General features: G+C 35.6%; 2 protein-coding genes across 12 annotated transcripts in view; both read left to right on the top strand.

Annotated features, from left to right (window-relative positions):
* The window catches only part of ehbp1l1b (EH domain binding protein 1-like 1b), a 31,383-nt gene extending 21,792 nt beyond the window's left edge, over positions 1–9,591 (top strand). For 10 of the 11 annotated variants that reach the window (XM_051120703.1, XM_051120701.1, XM_051120698.1 and 7 more), the window contains 12 exons: positions 916–2,103; positions 2,845–3,085; positions 3,638–3,810; positions 4,711–4,759; positions 4,846–5,391; positions 5,479–5,548; positions 5,644–5,693; positions 6,781–6,901; positions 8,124–8,223; positions 8,302–8,375; positions 8,826–8,940; positions 9,023–9,591. In XM_051120703.1, the coding sequence (XP_050976660.1) occupies positions 916–2,103; positions 2,845–3,085; positions 3,638–3,810; positions 4,711–4,759; positions 4,846–5,391; positions 5,479–5,548; positions 5,644–5,693; positions 6,781–6,901; positions 8,124–8,223; positions 8,302–8,375; positions 8,826–8,940; positions 9,023–9,110 (2,815 nt within the window). In that variant the 3' untranslated portion in view covers positions 9,111–9,591. The remainder of the gene's footprint in view (positions 1–915; positions 2,104–2,844; positions 3,086–3,637; positions 3,811–4,710; positions 4,760–4,845; positions 5,392–5,478; positions 5,549–5,643; positions 5,694–6,780; positions 6,902–8,123; positions 8,224–8,301; positions 8,376–8,825; positions 8,941–9,022) is intronic. The other variant, XM_051120695.1, reaches the window with a different exon arrangement.
* A 1,830-nt stretch (positions 9,592–11,421) lies between these two features.
* On the top strand, positions 11,422–13,914 carry rab1bb (RAB1B, member RAS oncogene family b). The gene is made up of 6 exons (XM_051120720.1): positions 11,422–11,682; positions 12,066–12,138; positions 12,217–12,312; positions 12,398–12,493; positions 12,632–12,763; positions 13,231–13,914. Exons 1-6 carry the CDS (start codon positions 11,669–11,671, stop codon positions 13,423–13,425), a joined length of 606 nt encoding a protein of 201 aa, XP_050976677.1. The 5' UTR covers positions 11,422–11,668; the 3' UTR covers positions 13,426–13,914.
* Positions 13,915–19,690: the final 5,776 nt, after the last annotated feature.

Below are 19,690 nucleotides of genomic sequence, written 5' to 3'. Positions count from 1 at the left end.
AGGATGTGTTAAATTGATAAAAAGTGATAGTAAAGACTTATATTGTTAAAAAAAAAAGAAATGAAATTTGTATACTTTTTATTTATTAAGGAATCCTGAAAAAAGTATGACAGGTTCCAAAAAATATTTAAGCAGCACAACTGTTTCCAACATTGATAATAAATCAGCATATTAAAATGATTTCTGAAGGATCATGTGACACTGAAGACTGGAGTAATGGCAGATGAATATTCAGCTTTGCATCACAGAAATAAATTATATTTTAAGGTATATTAAAATAGAAAACTGTTATTTTAAATCAGTTATTCTTAAATTGCAATACTATTTAATAATGTTACGTTTGTTCTGTATTTTTGATCAAATAAATGGAACTTTGATGAGACTTCTTTAAAAGACAAAAATCTTACTGATCCAAAACTTTTGAACGGCAGTGTAATGTTACAAACAATTTCTGTCAAATAAATGCTGTTATATTTCTGTTCATCAAAAATCTTGAAAATATTAAGCAGCATTGATTTCTACATTGATAATAATGATTCTTGATCGCCAAATCGGCATATGTGAGCTGTGCATCTTACCAAACCCAAAATTTGAGAGGTAGTGTATATAATATGAGCATGAAACATATTGTGTTGGTTCGTATTGTATTGATTCTGGGGTCTCTGTGGTTTTTCAAAAGGACTAAACAGCAGCTTCGCAGCTTGTTTGTCTATTTTGCAACTGCTGCTGCAAGCTTGCAAAAATTGTTACACATTACACTGTGACTGTGAGCTAACGCTGCCGTTTGTAGCCCCCTGCTGGAACTGATTGTGCCATTTTCACTTAATTGCATTATTACTGAAAAACCTTTGCACGCTATAATAACCAAACGGTGCAACATTTTGATCTCATGTTCTGGTGTCCCATTTCTCACAGACCAGAGGAATCCTCAATACCGCCAATATCACAACCAAAGGCTTTCACACTGGAATCACCTCAGACTGCCTTTCCACCAGAATCTGGGTCTATATTAAAAGACACTACACCAATGGAAACTATTTCCCAACCTGCTAGCAAAGTTCTCCCTCCCTGTCAAGACAAGACTATGCAGTCACCACCCGCAGTGCCTTTACAGGAAGTCGGCCCTGATGCCGTCAATCAAAACATGAGCGCTGTAGCTGCTAAAGGGCATGAACAAGGAACCACTTCTTTACATGTAACTATAGAGACAGCAGCTGTAAAGACTGTTGAGAAATGCAAAGATGTTGCAAAAGAGACAAGTGAGAATGACTTGTCACCACTAGAGGGAGACAATACCAAAACCATGTGTATTAACAGCGCTTCAAAAGTTGAGATGGAAAAAGAGAGCAGCCCAGTCATCACCAAGGCATCAGAAAGACCGAAAGATATAAACGTTGATGAGAACGTTGTTTCTGGGAAGGACGTTTCTCCGAGGAGCTCAGTGGTCCCGTGGCCATTTCCTTCTCCTAAACCCGAAAGGCACCGTGAGCCCTCAAAAAGTGCAGAAAGTTCCAGTCTAAAAGTAGATGACCTTTCGGAGGAGAGCGTTCTGTTAGAAAAGATTCGTCAAATGGCTGAAGAAGATACGGCACAGCCGTCAGCTTCCACTCCACGCACTAAGAAACGTTTGATCCCCTGCGAGTCTGATTTTGAACTTCCCCCATCTCCTCCCATGCAACTAAAGTCCAGCAAACCACCCGTAGATGAGATACGCCCAAATTCAGATCAGACGGAGATTACAAAAACACTCGGATCTCCACCGTCAGTGATTTCTCCAGAGCAGACTAATGAGAAGATTGACATCAGTCATTCTCAGACTGTTCCACTGGAGACCTTTAAGTTAGATGAACATAGAGAAGCCAGTGCTAGAAATGCTGTTTTAGATGATAATGTCCAGTTGAACAAGCAAGAACAAAACATCCAGCTGGAATGTATGGCAGCTGAAAGGGAGTGCCAAGATACACCAGCTGTTAAGCCCACAAACCAGACAGAGAACACAGAAGCTGAAAATAAGAACAAGGAAGAACCAGAATTAAGTACTGATATAAGTGAAGAGGCTCAAATAGAACAGGATAGACCACCTTCTCCAGTGCCTGATGAATTGTAAGTCTGAGTGGCGTGTAGAGACTAAAATTCAGTTGTACTTTTCCATATTATATTGTGTGACTTTATGTCTGGAACATCATCTAGAGCTTTAAAAGTTGATGCCTAATGGGTTGGTGAGATTTTTTAATGTTTTTGAAAAAAGTTAAATCAGCTGAATTTATTTAATCAAAGCTGCAGTTAAAACAGTAATATTGTTAAATATTATTAAAATTTACAATAAATGTTTGCTATTTTAATATATTTTAAAATAGAATTTAGCAAAGCTAAATTTTTTCAGTTTTACTCCATTCTTTCTAATATGCTGATTTGCTGCTCACGAAACATTTCTTATTATCGATGCTAAAAAACTGCTGTGATTCAGGAACTTCAAAAGAACAGCATTTTCTTTTTGAAAAATTATTTGTAAGATTATAAATGTGTTTAATTTTTTTAAAATCAATTTAATGTGTCCTAATGCTGAATAAAAGTATTAATTTCTTTAAAAAATATATCTTACATATCTATATGTATATGTAACATCTTACAACTTCTGAACAGTAGTGTAATAACACTGTGTATATTAATACTTGCATGTCTTTTCGTTAACCTCAAATCAACACCCAAAATGTTCTAAGCATTGCAGAAAGGGAAACTCTAGCAGAGCAATTTCATTTTCACTCTAACACTGAATTCAAAATTTAACGGGAAAATTTGCTAATCATGTCAGTATGTTTAACACAGTTACTGTTCTTTTGATAGGTCTGGTCATCCTCAGGAAGAGGAGTCCTCCAATGTAACCCCAGAGGCTAAAGTGAGCGAGACGCCATCTAGGAGCCCAGGCAGAATGCAGGTTAATGGCCAGACCACTACAGATTCATCCCATGTGATTGTGCCTCCAACGCGCAGTAAAAAGAAAATTATTCCACCACCAATGGACCTTGCAATAGTAAAAACAATGGATGAATCCATTAAAGAGGGTTCAGCAGTGCCTGGATTGGATGTAAGTGGCATTTTGTCATTTGTGTTAAGTACCAGTTAAAGTGATAGTTAACCCAAAATGGAAACTGCGTCATTAATTACTAACCTTCATGTCGTTCCAAACCCGTAAGACCTTAGTTTATCTTCAGAACACAAATAAAGATATTTTTAATGAAATCCGAAAGCTTTCTGACCCTGCATAGACAGCAACACAACTGATATGTTTAAGGCCCAGAAAGGTAGTAGGAAGATTGTTAAAATAGTCCACATGACATCAGTGATTCAACCATAATTTTATGATGCTACAAGAACATTTTTTTGTGCAAAGAAAACAAAAATATCAACTTTATTCAACAATTTCTGCTCTTCTATGTCAGCTCTCGGTTTTCACCAAAAATATTTTAATTTGTGTTTCAAAGATGAACAAAGGTCTTACAGGTTTGGAACGAAATGAGGATGAGTAATTAATGACAGAATTTTCATTGTTTGATGAACTATTTCTTTAAAAGGTAGACTGTTTATTGCTTTTTCGCCCAGGTCTAACATTTTTTGTCTTTCCATTTGTTCTATACAGTTTGCCAATCCACTGCCCAGTCCTGGTTTGGTGAACTCCAGTCAGTCCTTGCTGGAGTGGTGTCAAGAGATCACTAAAAAATATAAGGGAGTAAAAATCACAAACTTTAGCACCTCTTGGCGTAACGGCCTGGCGTTCTGTGCCATCCTACATCACTTCCACCCTGAGATAATGTGAGTTTCTGGTTTGTGTCATTCATTCCCAGCTTAAAGCAGACTCATTCTTTCATAGCAGGGTCGGAAATTAACGAGGGCTTGTGGCAAAAATGCTACCAAGATTAACAAAAATACCCCATAAATTCAAGACAACAAGGCAAAAAATGCTCCTGCACAGTTAAACAATGTATTTCGTGTGTCACGATTAAAATGAAATGTGAAAATGAATGAAAAATGTCATTTCATGGAATTACATTTAGATACGCTTACACTGCATCAGATAATTTAGATACAACATTAAAGTCTATTGTTATTGACAACAGTTTAAAATATTGACTAAAGTAACTGGGTCAATTTCAGTATTTAAAATTAAGGACAACATAGTATGCTTTTTTATAATAATAAGGAAATTATAAAAATTCCCCTGATTTTATGGGGCAAATATTGCCCCTTAATGGATAAGTTCATTTATTTTTTACCCTTTTTTTTGTATGATTTAGTTTATGTGTACCAGCCTAAAAAATAATTTGCACCAAGTACAAACAAATTAGCGATGCACAATGTATCTGTATTATTTAATTTAATGACTAATATTTAAATGTACAAAATTTGGTTGATATTAAATATTTAATTGTGTATGGTAATTTCATGGACATTTAATTTACCTTTGCCATAAATTACCTAAAATCTATATATATATATATTTAGTATAATTGATACTAATTGATTTCAGCATTTTATTCTTATATATTTTATTTAGACAAAATAATTTTAAATTTCAGTATTGGACATTATAGCCTATTGTTCATAATATGACAATAATTACTGAATTAATTGTAATTGATTATAAAATAATTACTTTTTAATTACTTTTTATGTTTTTTATTGTGTATTAACTTGTCAGTTGTTATCTTCCAGTGACTTTGGTGCATTGGAGCCTCACAACATAAAGCAAAACAACAAAGCTGTAAGTTTGGTTTAAGCAATGTTCCACAAAGACATTTTTCAACCATAAACTAACCCTCATCATTTTTTCTACCCCTTCTCTTTTAGGCTTTTGATGGTTTTGCATCACTGGGAATCTCTCGTCTGCTGGAGCCCTCAGATATGGTGCTTCTCTCTGTGCCAGATCGTTTGATTGTAATGACGTACTTGTGCCAAATCCGTGCACACTTCACTGGGCAGGAGCTGAGTGTTTTACAGATAGAGCAGAACAACAGTCAGTCCAGCTATGCAGTAGCCGGGCCAAACCAAGGACCGGATATACAAACGGCAGCCAAATTCTGTGCAGAGAGGCTCCAGGCTGGAGCTCTGACAGGAGACAGTAACAGCAAGGACTCAGTGGGAGACGAGGGAAGTGACAGTGCGGCTAAGCTGAACGGAGGTCTTGTTGCTCCACCTCGGACTAAACGTACAGGAAAGGTGGAAGAGAAGGGCAGTAAGGAAACAGAAGGAGGTGCGCAGACTCCTGTGGCCCCGCCACGACCAAACGCAGCGGCTTCCAGATCAGGATTTGGACACATACGAGATGCGGATCTGGTGAAGAAACGGCGGTCACGACTAAAGAGCGAATCCATGGATGAGACTGATTCAAAGGAGGTAAAAGACAACAAATTTACCCTTTCCTTACACTTATGTGTTTTAATATTTGATCTAATAGTATTTTTCTCTGCCAACCTCCGACAGTCAGATAAAGGTGAACTGACAGATGAAGGAACTAATGGCTCGACAGCTGCCAGAGAAAGTGCTGAAACAGGTAAACTTCCTAATCAGCTTCCTAATTCCCAAAAAATGATTGAATTTGGGAAGATTGTATATTTTACACTCTGATTTTTTAATGTGTGTTTGCAGAACTTCAGGAAGCAAACCAAGATGTTAAATCAGCAGAGTTTGAGACGATGGTCAGTATGCCCTCAGTATTTGAGACAATTACAGTGTTTTACTGGGATGTAACAACATCAAAACCTCACAATATGATAATATCGCGATATGAAGTCCATGACATGATATTTGTTACGATATTTTAAAAAGAAAAGTACAAATAAAGAATTGGGGGAAAAATGAAAATTTCGTACATTTCAAAGTTTAATTCTTTTATCTTTAGCTTTGAAACACTCAGCAAAAACAGAGTTGATGAATGGATATTCATATTGCGCTTTTGGTTTTTGTTCATTTGACAGATACTGTGTTTGACAGATCTGCAAAGCATAATGGCCCAAAACTTTAAAGACCTTTTATGTTAGAATAAGTTCAAATATATTTTAAAAACAACACTTTTTGTTTAGAAGACCTATCGTTTCATATCGTCATGTGACCACGATAATATTGAGATTTTTTTTTTTGTTTTTTGTTTTGTTTTGCTATCGCAATGTTACATCCCTAGTGTTTCATCTTTCAACAGTGTAATTTTTGAATAACTTCAAAGCCTGTAGTTTAAAAACTAAATTTGACAATTTGCATGTCAAATCTTTAGAAAATATCTTTTTGAGTTTACAATAATTGTCATAATTCTCTAATTCTGGGGCCAGATTCACGAAACATTCTTAAGAATGGTAAGTTGTTAACATTTATATATTGGGTCATTTAAATATTAAACAGCTCAACATTATTACGAGTATTATGATAATTACGGTACTCAAGCAGTGCAAAAAGAGAGAGGTTTTTTATTAAAAGGATAGTTCATCCAAAAATACTTCATTCTTAAGAACAATTTCGAGAATCTGTTCCCTGACTCACAAACTCTTATCATCCCATGTTTAATTTCCTTTTTTTTAATAAATATTTTAGTTAAATCAAGCCTGTCCTTTCCTCTCCATTATCTTTGTATGTCATTGTCTGTTTCTGTCTTATCAATGTTGGTCTTTTATTCTCTGTATCTGGCTCTATCCATCTCTCTTCCTCTCTTTCATCTCCATCAATTCCTCTCTTTGTCTGTATTGCTCTCTTGTCTGGTTTTATGTATGTCTCCCTGTGGTACTTCCTGGCCAGTGTCTGCAGGACACCAATCAGTATGTGTTGAGTGAACTTCAGGCCCTGGAAACCGAACAGAAGCACATAGACAGCAGAGCTGCAGTTGTGGAGAAAAGACTCCGAAAGATCATGGAGACGGGTAAGATAAACACTCACATCCACCAATTTCTTTAATGCTGAAGTAAGCCTATATGTGAGACATAGGGTTCATTAGCCGCTATAGGGAAATAATGAGAGGAATAACAACATGCAGTAAACTGTAAAACTGTTTGCACTACAAACCAGTGTGTTCATAATTAAGATAATAAAGCTGAGTTTAAAAGTTTGGTGATAGTTGTTCACAAATCCCTTGCTTGTCCTGAACAGTTAAACTGTCCACTGTTCTTCAGAAAAATCCTTCAGGTCCCACAGATTCTTTGGTTTTTAAGCATTTTTGTGTATTTGAACTCTTTCCAGCAATGACTGTATGATTTTGAGATCCACTTTTTCACACTGAGGACAATTGAGGGACTCATATGCAACTATTACAGAAGGTTCAAACGCTCAATAATGCTCCAGAAGGAAACGCGATACATTAAGAGCCGGGTGGTGAAACTTTTTTAATTTAAGATCAGGGTAAACTTCTGGAAAACATGTAAGTATCTTCTGTAGCCTCTGAAGAGCAGTACTAAATGAAAAAATATTATATTTAAGCAAAATAAGAAAAATTTACACATTACACATTACACATGTTCAAAAGTTTTCACCCTGGCTCTTAATGCATCGTTTTTCCTTCTGGAGCATCAGTGAGTGTTTGAACCTTCTGTAATAGTTGCATATGAGTCCCTCAGTTGTCCTCAGTGTTAAAAGATGGATCTCAAAATCATACAAGCATTGTTGGAAAGGGTTTATATACACAAAAGTGCTGGAAAACCAAATTTGTTTGACTTGAAGAAGCTGTGGATCATTCAGAAGAATTCAACTATTTTCTCTTGTGGACTATATGTAAACATCTTATGTGTAATATCTAATTCAGGTCAGTACTAAATAAACAATAACATGAATTTTGTATGATCCCTCTTATTTTGGTAAAATAATTAATATTTTGCAGATTCTGAAAGGGGGATGTAAACTTTTGACCTCTACTTTACATTAAAATAACATGGTGAGACACACCAATTTGCAATATCAAGCAGCAAAATGAGCTGTTATATATAATAGCTGGACGCGGATGAGACCAGAAATCAGACCCATAAAATTTACAAATAGCTGCACCCGCACTTATGGGAAGAAAAAGGTGGATAGAAAGCAAGAAAGAATGAAGCTGATTTCAAATTAACTCTTGAAATACAGCATGATATACCACATTATCTCTTTAACAGGAAGCGATAAAGATGAAGAAGAGAAGCTGATTCAGGAATGGTTCACTCTGGTCAACAAGAAGAACGCTCTGATTAGGAGACAAGACCATCTGGAGCTGCTGTACGTACTGATATGTAACACACAATCAGTGCGCACTGTCAGCATCATCAGTAAATATTCATGATGTTATTCTTGCAGGCAAGAAGAGCAGGATTTAGAAAGAAGATTCGAGCTGCTAACCCGAGAGCTCAGAGCCATGATGGCTATTGAAGGTAAGCCATAAATATTTAAAGAGATAGTTCCCTCAAAAATTAAAATCCTGTCAATTACTCACCCTGATGTCGTTATAAACCCGTAAGACCTTCGTTCATCTTCCAAACACAAATTAAGATATTTTTGGTAAAATCTGACAGCAACGCAACTGTTCAAGGCCTAGAAAGGTAGTAAGGACATCGTTAGAATGAAACATCTTCGTATGCATCATGGCGCTTTTGTAAACGTGCGTTGAAGACTGACACAGAAAAAATTGTTGAATAAAGTTATTTTTGTTTTCTTTGCCCAGAAAACAAAAAGAACTTTCTTTGCCGTAGCTTCATAACATTACGATTGAAGCACTGATGTCATATGGACTATGTCCAGTGTCCTCACTACCTTTCTGAGGTTTAAATGCGTCAGTAGCATTGCATCAGAAAGCTCACTAATATCCATATTTCATCCATCAGACTGGCAGAAAACTCAGGCCCAACAGCACAGAGAACAGCTACTGCTACAGGAACTAGTGTCTCTGGTCAACAAGCGGGACGAGCTGGTCAGAGACATGGATGCAAAAGAGAGAGTGTGAGTCCTGTTGCACTGGAATGGTAAATTACAGAAATTAGTCTTGACATACACATGCACTGAATGTATTTTGTATGTGCAGGGCTTTGGAGGAGGATGAGAGACTGGAGAAAGGTCTGGAGGCAAGACGTAGAAAATACAGCAATAAGGAAAAGTGTGTTCTTCAGTAAAGAAACTTGAATTCTTATGAAATCTGCGGCTCACTGCACCAGAGATGTTCTGAATGACTTGGACTATGTCAGGACATTAGTGTGCCTTGTTTTAACTTTCAAAGACACTTAGCTTGAACATGAAGCCCTTCGTCAAAAACATCTTCAAGAACTCAGTGACATCTCAGTTGGATGTAAAACATGTCCAGTGTAGATCAGACAAGTTTGATCTTACCTGAAAGTTTGCACAATGTTTTGAAGGTTTTCCCAGGTCGCACTGGTCAAGAGTTTGCTATTTTAAGCAATATTACTTTAAATCTGAAAGAAGGTCTTTATTGGACAATAAACAACAGCCTTCACACACCTGAATGGTTGCAAACAATTGAACTGAACACAAGAAATAATAAGAAAAGAGAAAACCCTGCACACTGTTGGAGGTTACAAGGAATCCAAAATGTATTGAGATTTCTGTCACACAACCGTAGACAGGATTTTTTTTTTTCTGAAGCAAATAAATTGTTGCTCAATAAATAATATGTCTCTTACAAGCTACAGCTGTATGCAGGGTTTTCTCTCCTTTGTGTATTTTTTTGGAAATGTAATGCTTAAGATTAAGATGATTTGACTGTCTTTAAGATCGAACAGACAAAGAGACTTGCGCCAAAGTTTGCTGTTTTTACATTATTTATTTAAGTGTGTTGTTTCCTGGTATAACAAAATGTCTCTGTTGGGCTGTTGTCTTGTATTAGCTGCAAATGATGTTTCATCGGACAATATATGTCTCCAAATGAATGTATTCATAAAGTCCTTTTGCATTGCAGTGCCTTTAATGAATTAATACCACTATTAAAAGGGGCTTTTTATATAAAATGAAGCCATTCTGTATTTTTCAGTTTTAAACCTTGAAAGCGAATTCAAAATAAAAAATATTTATGGATTGTTTTATAGATATACAAAAAGTATTTTGTCCTTCTGTACTCCTTTTGATATTTAAATATGTTATTCATTCCTGTTTTCAGATTTAGGGTGTTTTATTCAATAAAGTTTCATGCTGTTTGATTTTTGTTGGGTTTTTTTCTGCCTAAACATAGAAGGGGAATAAAACGCTCACACACGCATACGGGCCATTCTACAGAACTGGTTCAAAGTCAGAGTTAGAATTTTTTTCACACATTTTGTATGCATGCAAACTGTATAATATCCAAGGTACACATTTCTAGTAATTGTGCAATTAATTCTCATATTGCTTTTCAGAAAGTTTTGGAATATTTGTCCTCTCCCCAAATTTGTCACTACCAAAACAGTAATATATAATTTAATAAGAAGGGTTATATTTACCTATTAAGTTCTCGCTTATATCTCCCTTGTAAATACATTTTTTAAAACCTTTTCAGAGGTAAATCAATAACAATTACAATTTTTACAATATTTCAAGTGTGATTTATGAGATTTGTTGTATTATTAATCCAATTTTTCTTTGTAAAACGCAAAAAGTTTATCATACTGATTTCAAAGTTAAGGATTTATTAGTTTGAATATACACTGAACCAAACACTATCATAACATCTTAGTTGATAATTCACTATACTTTATTTTTGACAAAACTCATGTTTCGATAGTGACTAATGTTTTGGTAACGACCACATCACATTACAGAATTTTAACCCACATACGAACATACTAAAATACAAAAAAATGTTGCGTAACTGTAAAATTGTGTTTATTTCATCCAAATAAAGGATTGTTTTCCTTTTTGTCGTGACTGTTACCGAAACTTCACCAAATGATAGATAATTTTGAACCTCAAAGATGCTAATCAGTGCATGGTTAGCTAGCGCAGTTCTGAACAGTTATACACATATCAAAACTAATTATAAAAAAAAAAAAATTATAGAAAATTATAGAAAAAGGTGTTCTGTAGTGACATTCTTTAAAGTTACACACTGATTTTTCATACTTTTGAACACATTTACCACGAAATGATGGGGTCTATCTACTCCTCATGTAGCTATGAGAGAGAGAGACAGTGATACATAAATATATTCCTGATGATAAATGTAGGGGTATTTAAAATCAGTCTTAGCCAATCGACTAAAACAAACAGTTTCGGTAGTGACATAAAGTTTAATCATTTACAAAGAAAATATTAAAAAATATATATTTTTTTTAACTTCACATTTGTTAAAAATGAAAAACGTATTTTTACAATGGAATAACACGCAAAAATAATTTCAATATAATTTTCATAAGCATCCACAAAATTACATATGCATGGATCCCACCACTAGGCGGCGAAAGCGGATAAGAATAGCGGCCCATCATCATCCGTCACTGCCGCACCTGCGCGGCTTGTAAAATCCAGAGAGGAGAGAGGAGGCGTAAAGTCAGACTAGGTTGATATTACAAGGAGGTCTGGAAACGGTCCACAAAGGCTTATCAAAACTCAAAGATCTTCTTTTTATTGCTACTATTCCAGACTATATACTGGCTCAGTGTTTGCGGTCAGCCGGTGAACAGTAGGCGACCCAGAGCGCTTCTACCAGCTGGACAAACAATAACAATCCCTTTGCTGTCACATCATGAACCCTGAATAGTAAGTCGTGAGAACGATGAACGTTTATGACCGTCTGAAAATTTCCTTTAACCTTTCGTTGGCAGGTCAACCAAATGTCATACGCAGTTGTTGATCAATTTATATAATTAAATAGCAAATAGTGTGAATTGTGTTACGGTTGGCGCTTAAAGCAGTTGTCATTGTATTTGTATATATTTTTAATTAAATACAGTATATATATATATATATATATATATATATATATATATATATATAAATGATTATGTATAATTATGAAATAATTATACATAAATTATATAATAACATTTAATATTAGTATTATATGAATTATATAATCTATTTTATATATAAAATTAATATTTCAGAACTGTTTTAAAACTTGTTTTTGCATATTTCCACAGTGACTACTTATTCAAGCTTCTTCTGATTGGAGATTCTGGAGTCGGAAAATCTTGCATTCTATTGCGTTTTGCAGTAAGTGTATTGTTTTCTTTGGATATAAATGATCTCTGACCGTGTGTGCTTAAAATATGGTTGTTTTTTCTCTTTTAGGACGACACCTACACAGAGAGTTTCATCAGCACAATCGGAGTGGATTTCAAGATCCGAACTATTGAGCTGGATGGAAAAACTATTAAGCTGCAGATAGTGAGTTTGTAGACTTTAGAATCCATCTTAAGTGCGTCATTTAATGCAAAACCACAGATACACCGAGTCTTGTCCATGTTTACAGTGGGACACTGCTGGACAGGAGCGATTCCGCACGATTACGTCCAGCTACTACAGAGGAGCTCATGGGATCATTGTTGTGTACGACGTTACGGATCAGGTTTGTGAGACCTCCTTTCTAAAAAATTCACATCTATACTGAAAACATTTAAGACTACGTCTTAAAATGAAGGTTTACATCTCAAATGTAATCAAAACTGCACACGTTCTTTAAAGTTTAGTGCTGGTGTCTTTTCAGGAGTCCTACAACAATGTGAAACAGTGGCTGAAAGAAATCGATCGCTATGCAAGTGAGAATGTCAACAAACTACTTGTAGGAAACAAGTGTGACCTCACTACAAAAAAAGTTGTGGACTACACTACAGCTAAGGTTGGTCAGTAGGGAAACAATGGACTTCCTTGTTAGATTAGTTAAAGCAACAGTTTACTCAAAAGGGAAAATTTCCTTAAAATGAATCACCCTTAGATCATCCAAGATGTAGATGAGTTTGTTTTTCATTGGAACAGATTTGGAGAATGGTGAATGGGTGCCGTCCAAACAGCTAATAAAAACATCACGATAATCCACAAGACTCCAGTTCATCAATTAATGTCTTTAGAAGTGAAAATCTGTGTTTGCGAGTCTGTAATCTGCAAGAATCCTTCCTCCAGTGAAAAAGTCATCTTGTCTGGATAACTTGTTGATTACTGTGATGTTTTTATCAAACTCTCATTCTGACGGCACCCATTCACTTCAGATGATGCATTGGTGAGATAAGCTATGTAATTTCTACACCAAACACTTTATAATTTACTGAAAACACAAAGACTAGATTTTCTCCCACACTTTTCCCACAGGAGTTTGCTGACTCTCTTGGCATCCCTTTCCTTGAGACGAGTGCCAAAAATGCCACGAACGTGGAGCAGGCCTTCATGACCATGGCAGAGGAGATAAAGAAGCGCATGAGACCAGGGGCTTCAGGGGGTTCAGAGAAACCTGATCTTAAAATCGAAAGCACCCCTGTGCAACAGTCGGGCGGCGGGTGCTGTTAGATGACTGGCGTATTTTCTCAGGGAGAGTGATGAGCAGGACTGGACACTGATGAGTATTGTGGCCAATGTGGGTATTAATGACAGACTGTCTCCTACGTGGTGCTCAATAAAGGCTGAAATCATTACTGTTGTTTAACAAAGAAACATTCATGGCTCTTCCCACATTTCCGTTGTGTTTGAAAATAAGATTAAAGCACAGGCACACTCTGATTCAGGTACTTGCCTGAAAAATGAAGGTGAAAATGTCCAGATCACTGTGTTGATAGCTGTTAACTTTCACAATTGACCCAATCAATTCCTAAACAATGAACTGGGATTCGCAACTCTCTAAAGTGGTGCCTTTTCTTGTTCATGCTTTCGAGAAGATCAAGTGGTTGAGTGGTCATTGCTGGCACTGTACATCAGCATGGTAAAGCAGGGACTCTCCAACATTCTCATGTGGAGTTTTACTGTGGTTCTGTGTGAATAAACAATGTTGTTTTGTGCGTATTCATTTGCTTCTACTTTCATTTTTGTGTGTGCCTGTGACTGCTTTATTATTGTCAAGGGAGCTTAAAAGGATAGTTACCAAGAAATTAAACTCATGATGTCACAGCATGTCGCTTCAAATCTGTATGACTTACTTTTGTCACATTGAATGTAAAATATTTTCAGTCAGTGGTATTTTAAAAAAAACATTATTAGATTTCATAGCATGGATAAAAAACATTTTTCATAATATAAGTGAACAGTGTATTTCAGACGGTGTAATTATTATTGAATCAAAATATGATTAAGTATGATGTTAAGAAGACAATAACCACTGATTCATTTTTTGTGTTGTTCGTTTAAAATATAAAATAAAATGCATATAATTTGGTGATTGTATTCTGAAGCACAGTATAAAAAACTTAAATTAGATATTTGAAAAAAGAACTCAAAATTAGAGAACACTTACAGATACCTTCAAGTTATTGGTGTTAATCTGGCACCTGGTGCTAATTTTATTAATTATATGACAAACCCTATTTAACTGGCAGCATTCCTCCAATTTTCATTGAGACTGCAAGATGGTGGGTCACTGTAATGTGACTGAAACCCTGCAATATAAGGTTGTCCAGATGAAGGCCAAAGGGATGATCATTTCAGCCACTGCAAGAGAAGTTAGTCTTTCCAAATCTATGATATCTCGAATATTTCAGGTCTATAATGACACAAATTTATTCAAGTCCCCCAAAAAGGCTGGTCATCCACATAAGACACATGAGAAGACAGGATAAAGCATAGACTCTCAATGGGGAATCGGTTCAGCACTGCAGCTGGAATTGCTTGCCATTTCAGTTCTGAAAATGGTAAGGATCTGTCTCGGGATGTTTAAGAGAGGTCGGACTGAAAATGCACCAAATATCTCATCAGCGGAAAGAATCAAAAGGCTAAGCTCATCTTTGCTGAGGAGCATGTTGTGTGGTGAGAGGAGAACTGGTCCAAAGTTCAAGGGAAACATTTTGTTTAGTGTCAAACTGGGGAAAGACTAAAGCCAGAGTGTGTAAAGAAGTCAATAAAGGTGGAGGAGGAAGTGCCATGGTTTGGGGGATGTTTTCTGCAGCATGAATTGGGCCTCTTGTACAGCTACATGGCAGGGTGAATGCAAATGTTTATCAGAACCTCATTCAGCAACATGCAGTTTCTTCCTTGCAAGCATCTCCCAATCAACCTTCGATTTTCATGCAAGACAATGCCCCCATCACACTACAAAACAGGTAAAGCAGTTCCTTGAAGCTAAGGACACTGAAATAATGAAATGCCCATGCCAGAGTCCTGATCTACACCCAACTGAAAATCTCTGAAAAATCCTTTGTGACAAAGTTATGGCTAAGAAACCCACTGCCAAAACATGAAAGAGAGTGGAGGAAGTGTGGACCAAGATTACACCAACATAATGTGAGAAACTAGTGATGTCCTGCTGCCGCAGATGTGCTTAGGTCATTCAAAGCAACGGCCTCTACACTTCTGTAAATTAATTTCTGACAGCTGTAACCCTCCAAAATATTAGTTGTAACCTTATTTTGTACTACAGTGGTTAGTTTTCTTATTTTGATTACTGTGTTTTTCACAAAATGAAGGGTTTTTTTTTAAATGCCTTGGAAATTTTATCAGTCAGTAGAACAGTGTTATACCTACAGCTACTATTCCTTCAAATTTTGAGCAATGAAGATTAACAATATTTCAGAAAAAAACAAGTATTTATATTGTTCTCTAATTTTGATCTGCATTACCTGAAACTGCTGTTTTGGATCAAAATGGTCCCTGCTCCAACACACACACATACTGTTGATCATTCCTACAGCCATGTAAGTATCCATTCTTATTTAAATGGCTGCGCTGAACTGATTGTGATCTTTTATGTTAAAATGGTCTGAGAACAATTACACATTTCGAATACCTCCTATTCACACCTTGCGACCGCGATTCACAGATTCAAGCCACTCCCACAGCAATTCCCCACTAAAAGCCATGATCAAAATGACTATTCAACATCAGAACAAATCAACAGAGACGACAGTCCGTGTTACAAGAAAGGAAAGTGGGTGCAGGAGTGATCCAGAACTAAGACGGAAAAATAAAGATATTGAAGAACAAGGTTGGTGTGCATTTTAGCATTAAGTTAAGAAAGCTTAAGTGGTCATAGATCATAATATAAACATAATATGTACCATAATAAATGCACAATGTATAGAAGTTACGTACTTGAGAATACCAGAGATTTCATAAGCCTTCTACTTTATTTAATTTCAGATTTTAATTCATTTTAGACAACTGACAACGGACCTAATGGAAATTCAAGCGGAGAAGAATCAATTGACAACAGAACAAAAATCTTTAAGTTGCTCACAGCTTGAAAACAACAAAACAGGAGCCAAAAAATTGTTCGTCTGCCCTCAGTGTGGAAAGAGCTTTACACAAAAAGGAAACCTTAGGATTCACTTGAGGATTCACACTGGAGTGAAGCCTTTCGAATGTCATTTGTGTGGCAAAAGATTCACAGATCCAAGAAATCTCAGAGATCACCATCTCTCCCACTCGGGAGAAAGAGCGTTTGGCTGTGATCAATGTGGCAAGAAATTTATGTTTGCAGCACACCTGAAGAGACACCTGAGAATCCATACAAATGATAAGCCATACTTGTGCTCTATTTGTGGGCAGAGTTATTCACGCATGGACCATTTTAAAGAGCATCAGAAATTACATGCCAATGTGCGAGCACATGTGTGCTCTGAGTGTGGGAGTTCCTTTAATTTAGCCAGCCACTTGAAAGACCACCAAAAACTTCACACAGGAGAGAAACCTTACAAGTGTTCACACTGCAAGAAGAGTTTCTCGCAGTCAGGATCTCTAAAAAAACATGAGAGGATTCACACAGGAGTCAAGCCATACATTTGCTCTTCATGTGGGAGAGCCTTCTATCAGTCAAGTGCACTGCTGAATCATATAAAAAAACATTGCCCAAAGTCATCACAGTGAGAAAAATCATGCAAGATTTTGCAAAAACAACAACAAAAAGAACAGTTTCTTTATTATTTTTTTAAACAAAAACACTTGAACACACTCTTTCAGTGTAAATTTGTCATTTGGTTAATTGAATATGTATAATGATTGTCATTAACAACATTGTATATTTATAAATCACTTAAACAAAATACTACATTGTTACATTCATGTTTTGGTATTTTATTTGTTCTTCTAAAAATAAAAATACAATTATTTCTGTGGAGACCTTAAGTTTAAGTCCTGGAACATACACTACCAGTCAAAAGTATTTGAACAGTAAGATTTGTAATGTGTTTTAAAGAAGTCTCTTCTGCTCACCAAGCCTGCATTTATTTGATCCAAAGTACAGCAAAAGTTTTGAAATATTTGTACTATTTAAAATAACTGTTTTCTATTTGAATGTATCTAAACGTGTAATTTATTCCTGTGATTTCAAAGCTGAATTTTTTAGCATCATTACTCCAGTCACATGATCCTTCAGAAATCATTCTAATATTCTAATTATGTTGAAAACAGCGGAGTAGAATTTTTTCAAGTTTCTTTGATTAACAGAAAGTTCAGAAGCACAACCTTTATCTGAAATAGAGATCTTTTGTAACATTATAAACAGTGTTGGGAAGGTTACTTTGGAAATGTAATAGGTTACAGATTACATGTTACTTGATTTAAAATGTAATAAGTAGTGTAACTTTTCAATTACTTTATTAAAGTAATGTAACTTTTTACTTGTAATTACTTTTTGATTACTTTTCTAAATTTCTAATATTTTCAACTGTTAATCATTTTGAAACATTTAAACCAGGCAGAGTTAACCTTACAGTAGCATTCAACACTGATTACTGTCAGACTTTCAAAATCCTTTATGACTTGAATTAAGATTATAATAAGTAAGGGATAATATACATCTTTATTTTGCGATAACAGCTGGCTGAATGTACATTATCTCACTTATTACACAGCTGCTTGATAGATTATTTAGATGTTTCGCGTCAAAATTATTAGATACGAAACACTGATCTGAGTTGAAATATTTGAACGCAAAGCTTCCTCGAAGGCTTTTTATGCCTTTTTTGTGATAGGACAGTAGAGAGATGACAGGAAAGAGCTGGGAGGAGAGAGGGGAGCGGGATCGGCAAATGACTTCGAGACGGGAATCGAACTCAGGTCACCGTGAGCGCAGTTGCACTACATGTCATAAGATCATAACATAAATAACATCATAACAAGAAATAGTTTAACAGCTATGATACTGCGTTTGAAATCAAATGTTTGCATAGTTATGACAGAAAACACTAGCATCTAACAATGCCTTGGAAAAAACAATCTTAAAAAATAATGTTTATGCATAAACTCAAATAGGAAATAAAACAGTTATCGAATAAGCATGTGTCCTATTCTGTGTCTTAAACTCCTGAAACACTGGTGTCTCATTTTAGAGCAGTCAATGCAATTTAAAAGAAGCCAATTAAATCTGTAAGTGTGGGTGGGTGTGTGAAAAAATTCAGATGTAATCCCCTTTGTAATCACTGGCATTTTTCAAAAGTAACTGTAATTTAATTACACATTTTTTCTCAGTAACTGTAACTAATTACAATTACATTTATTTTGTAATTAAATTACGTAATTCCGTTACATGTAACTAGTTACTCCCCAACACTAATTATAAATGTCTATATCATCATTTTGATCAAAAAAGCTAAATGCTGATCTTTCTGTTCATCAAAGAATCTTTTAAAAATGTGCTCAACTGTTTTAAATATAGATAATAATAATAATAATAAGAAGAAGAAGAAGAAGAAGAAGAAATATTTTAAATCGTAAACATATTTCATAATATTACTGCTTTTGCTGTATTTTGGATCAAATAAATGCAGGCTTGGTGAAAAGAAGATAATTCTTTAAAAACACTGAACGTCTTACTGTTCAAAAACTTTTTACTGGCAGTGTAGGCTATCACTGTCCACAAAATGTATGGTTAGTGACTGAATTCACTCACTACCATGGGCAGATCAATGTGAAACAGTTGGTACAATAAAAACTATACTCTTTCTTTATGTAGTGGTAAAGTGTCCTAAACAATAGTAAATTCCCTTATTCCCATAATATACTGTTAACTCACAGCATTTTCTCCGAAACCCCACAAAGCAAAAAACAAGTTGTAATGTAATGGAAAAACAATGTATGATGTAAAATTCAAAGTGCAACTAGGCTATATGCAGTGAATATTAAATGAACCTCAAAAACATCTTTATTATTTAGTTTACGCAAGCCGCAGCGGATGGAATTAACTCAGGGCAATGATGAGAATGAATCACGTGGATCACTAACGCTATCAGACTTGGCGTTGGCGCCCCACGGAAATAAATAAAACCTAGAGAGGAGATGGAAGTCTTCTAGTAGGAAGCCCACATGATTTATAAATCAATAGAGGAGACCAACATGTGCCATTTATTTCTGAATTCATCGGTTTCACCCTTATGAATGATACAATTACTTTAATCAACATATCCACCTTATTTTCCCATAAGAGTGGGTGCAGCCATTTGCACATTTTATGGGTCTGGCTTCCTGTCAGCGTCCAGCTATTTTTAGCCGTACGAAACAGCTAATTTTGCTGCTTGATATTGCAAATTAGTGTCTTATCATATTATTTTAATGTATTGTCTTAATGTGAACACACTGGTTTGTAGTACAAACAATTTTTGGGGGACCCAATACAGTCAACTGCACAAAAAAA

Source organism: Labeo rohita, chromosome 10, assembly GCF_022985175.1.
Source record: "Labeo rohita strain BAU-BD-2019 chromosome 10, IGBB_LRoh.1.0, whole genome shotgun sequence".
NCBI classification, from domain to species: domain Eukaryota; kingdom Metazoa; phylum Chordata; class Actinopteri; order Cypriniformes; family Cyprinidae; genus Labeo; species Labeo rohita.
Note: the sequence above shows the minus strand (reverse complement) of the source record. Positions and strands in the feature narration are given on the sequence as shown.

What these genes read in the sequence shown, in the direction of transcription:
- rab1bb (XM_051120720.1), top strand. An exon ending in GCATTCTATTGCGTTTTGCA is followed by an intron (nt 12,139 to 12,216) that starts GTAAGTGTATTG and finishes TTTCTCTTTTAG; the next exon opens with GACGACACCTACACAGAGAG. An exon ending in TGTACGACGTTACGGATCAG is followed by an intron (nt 12,494 to 12,631) that starts GTTTGTGAGACC and finishes GTGTCTTTTCAG; the next exon opens with GAGTCCTACAACAATGTGAA.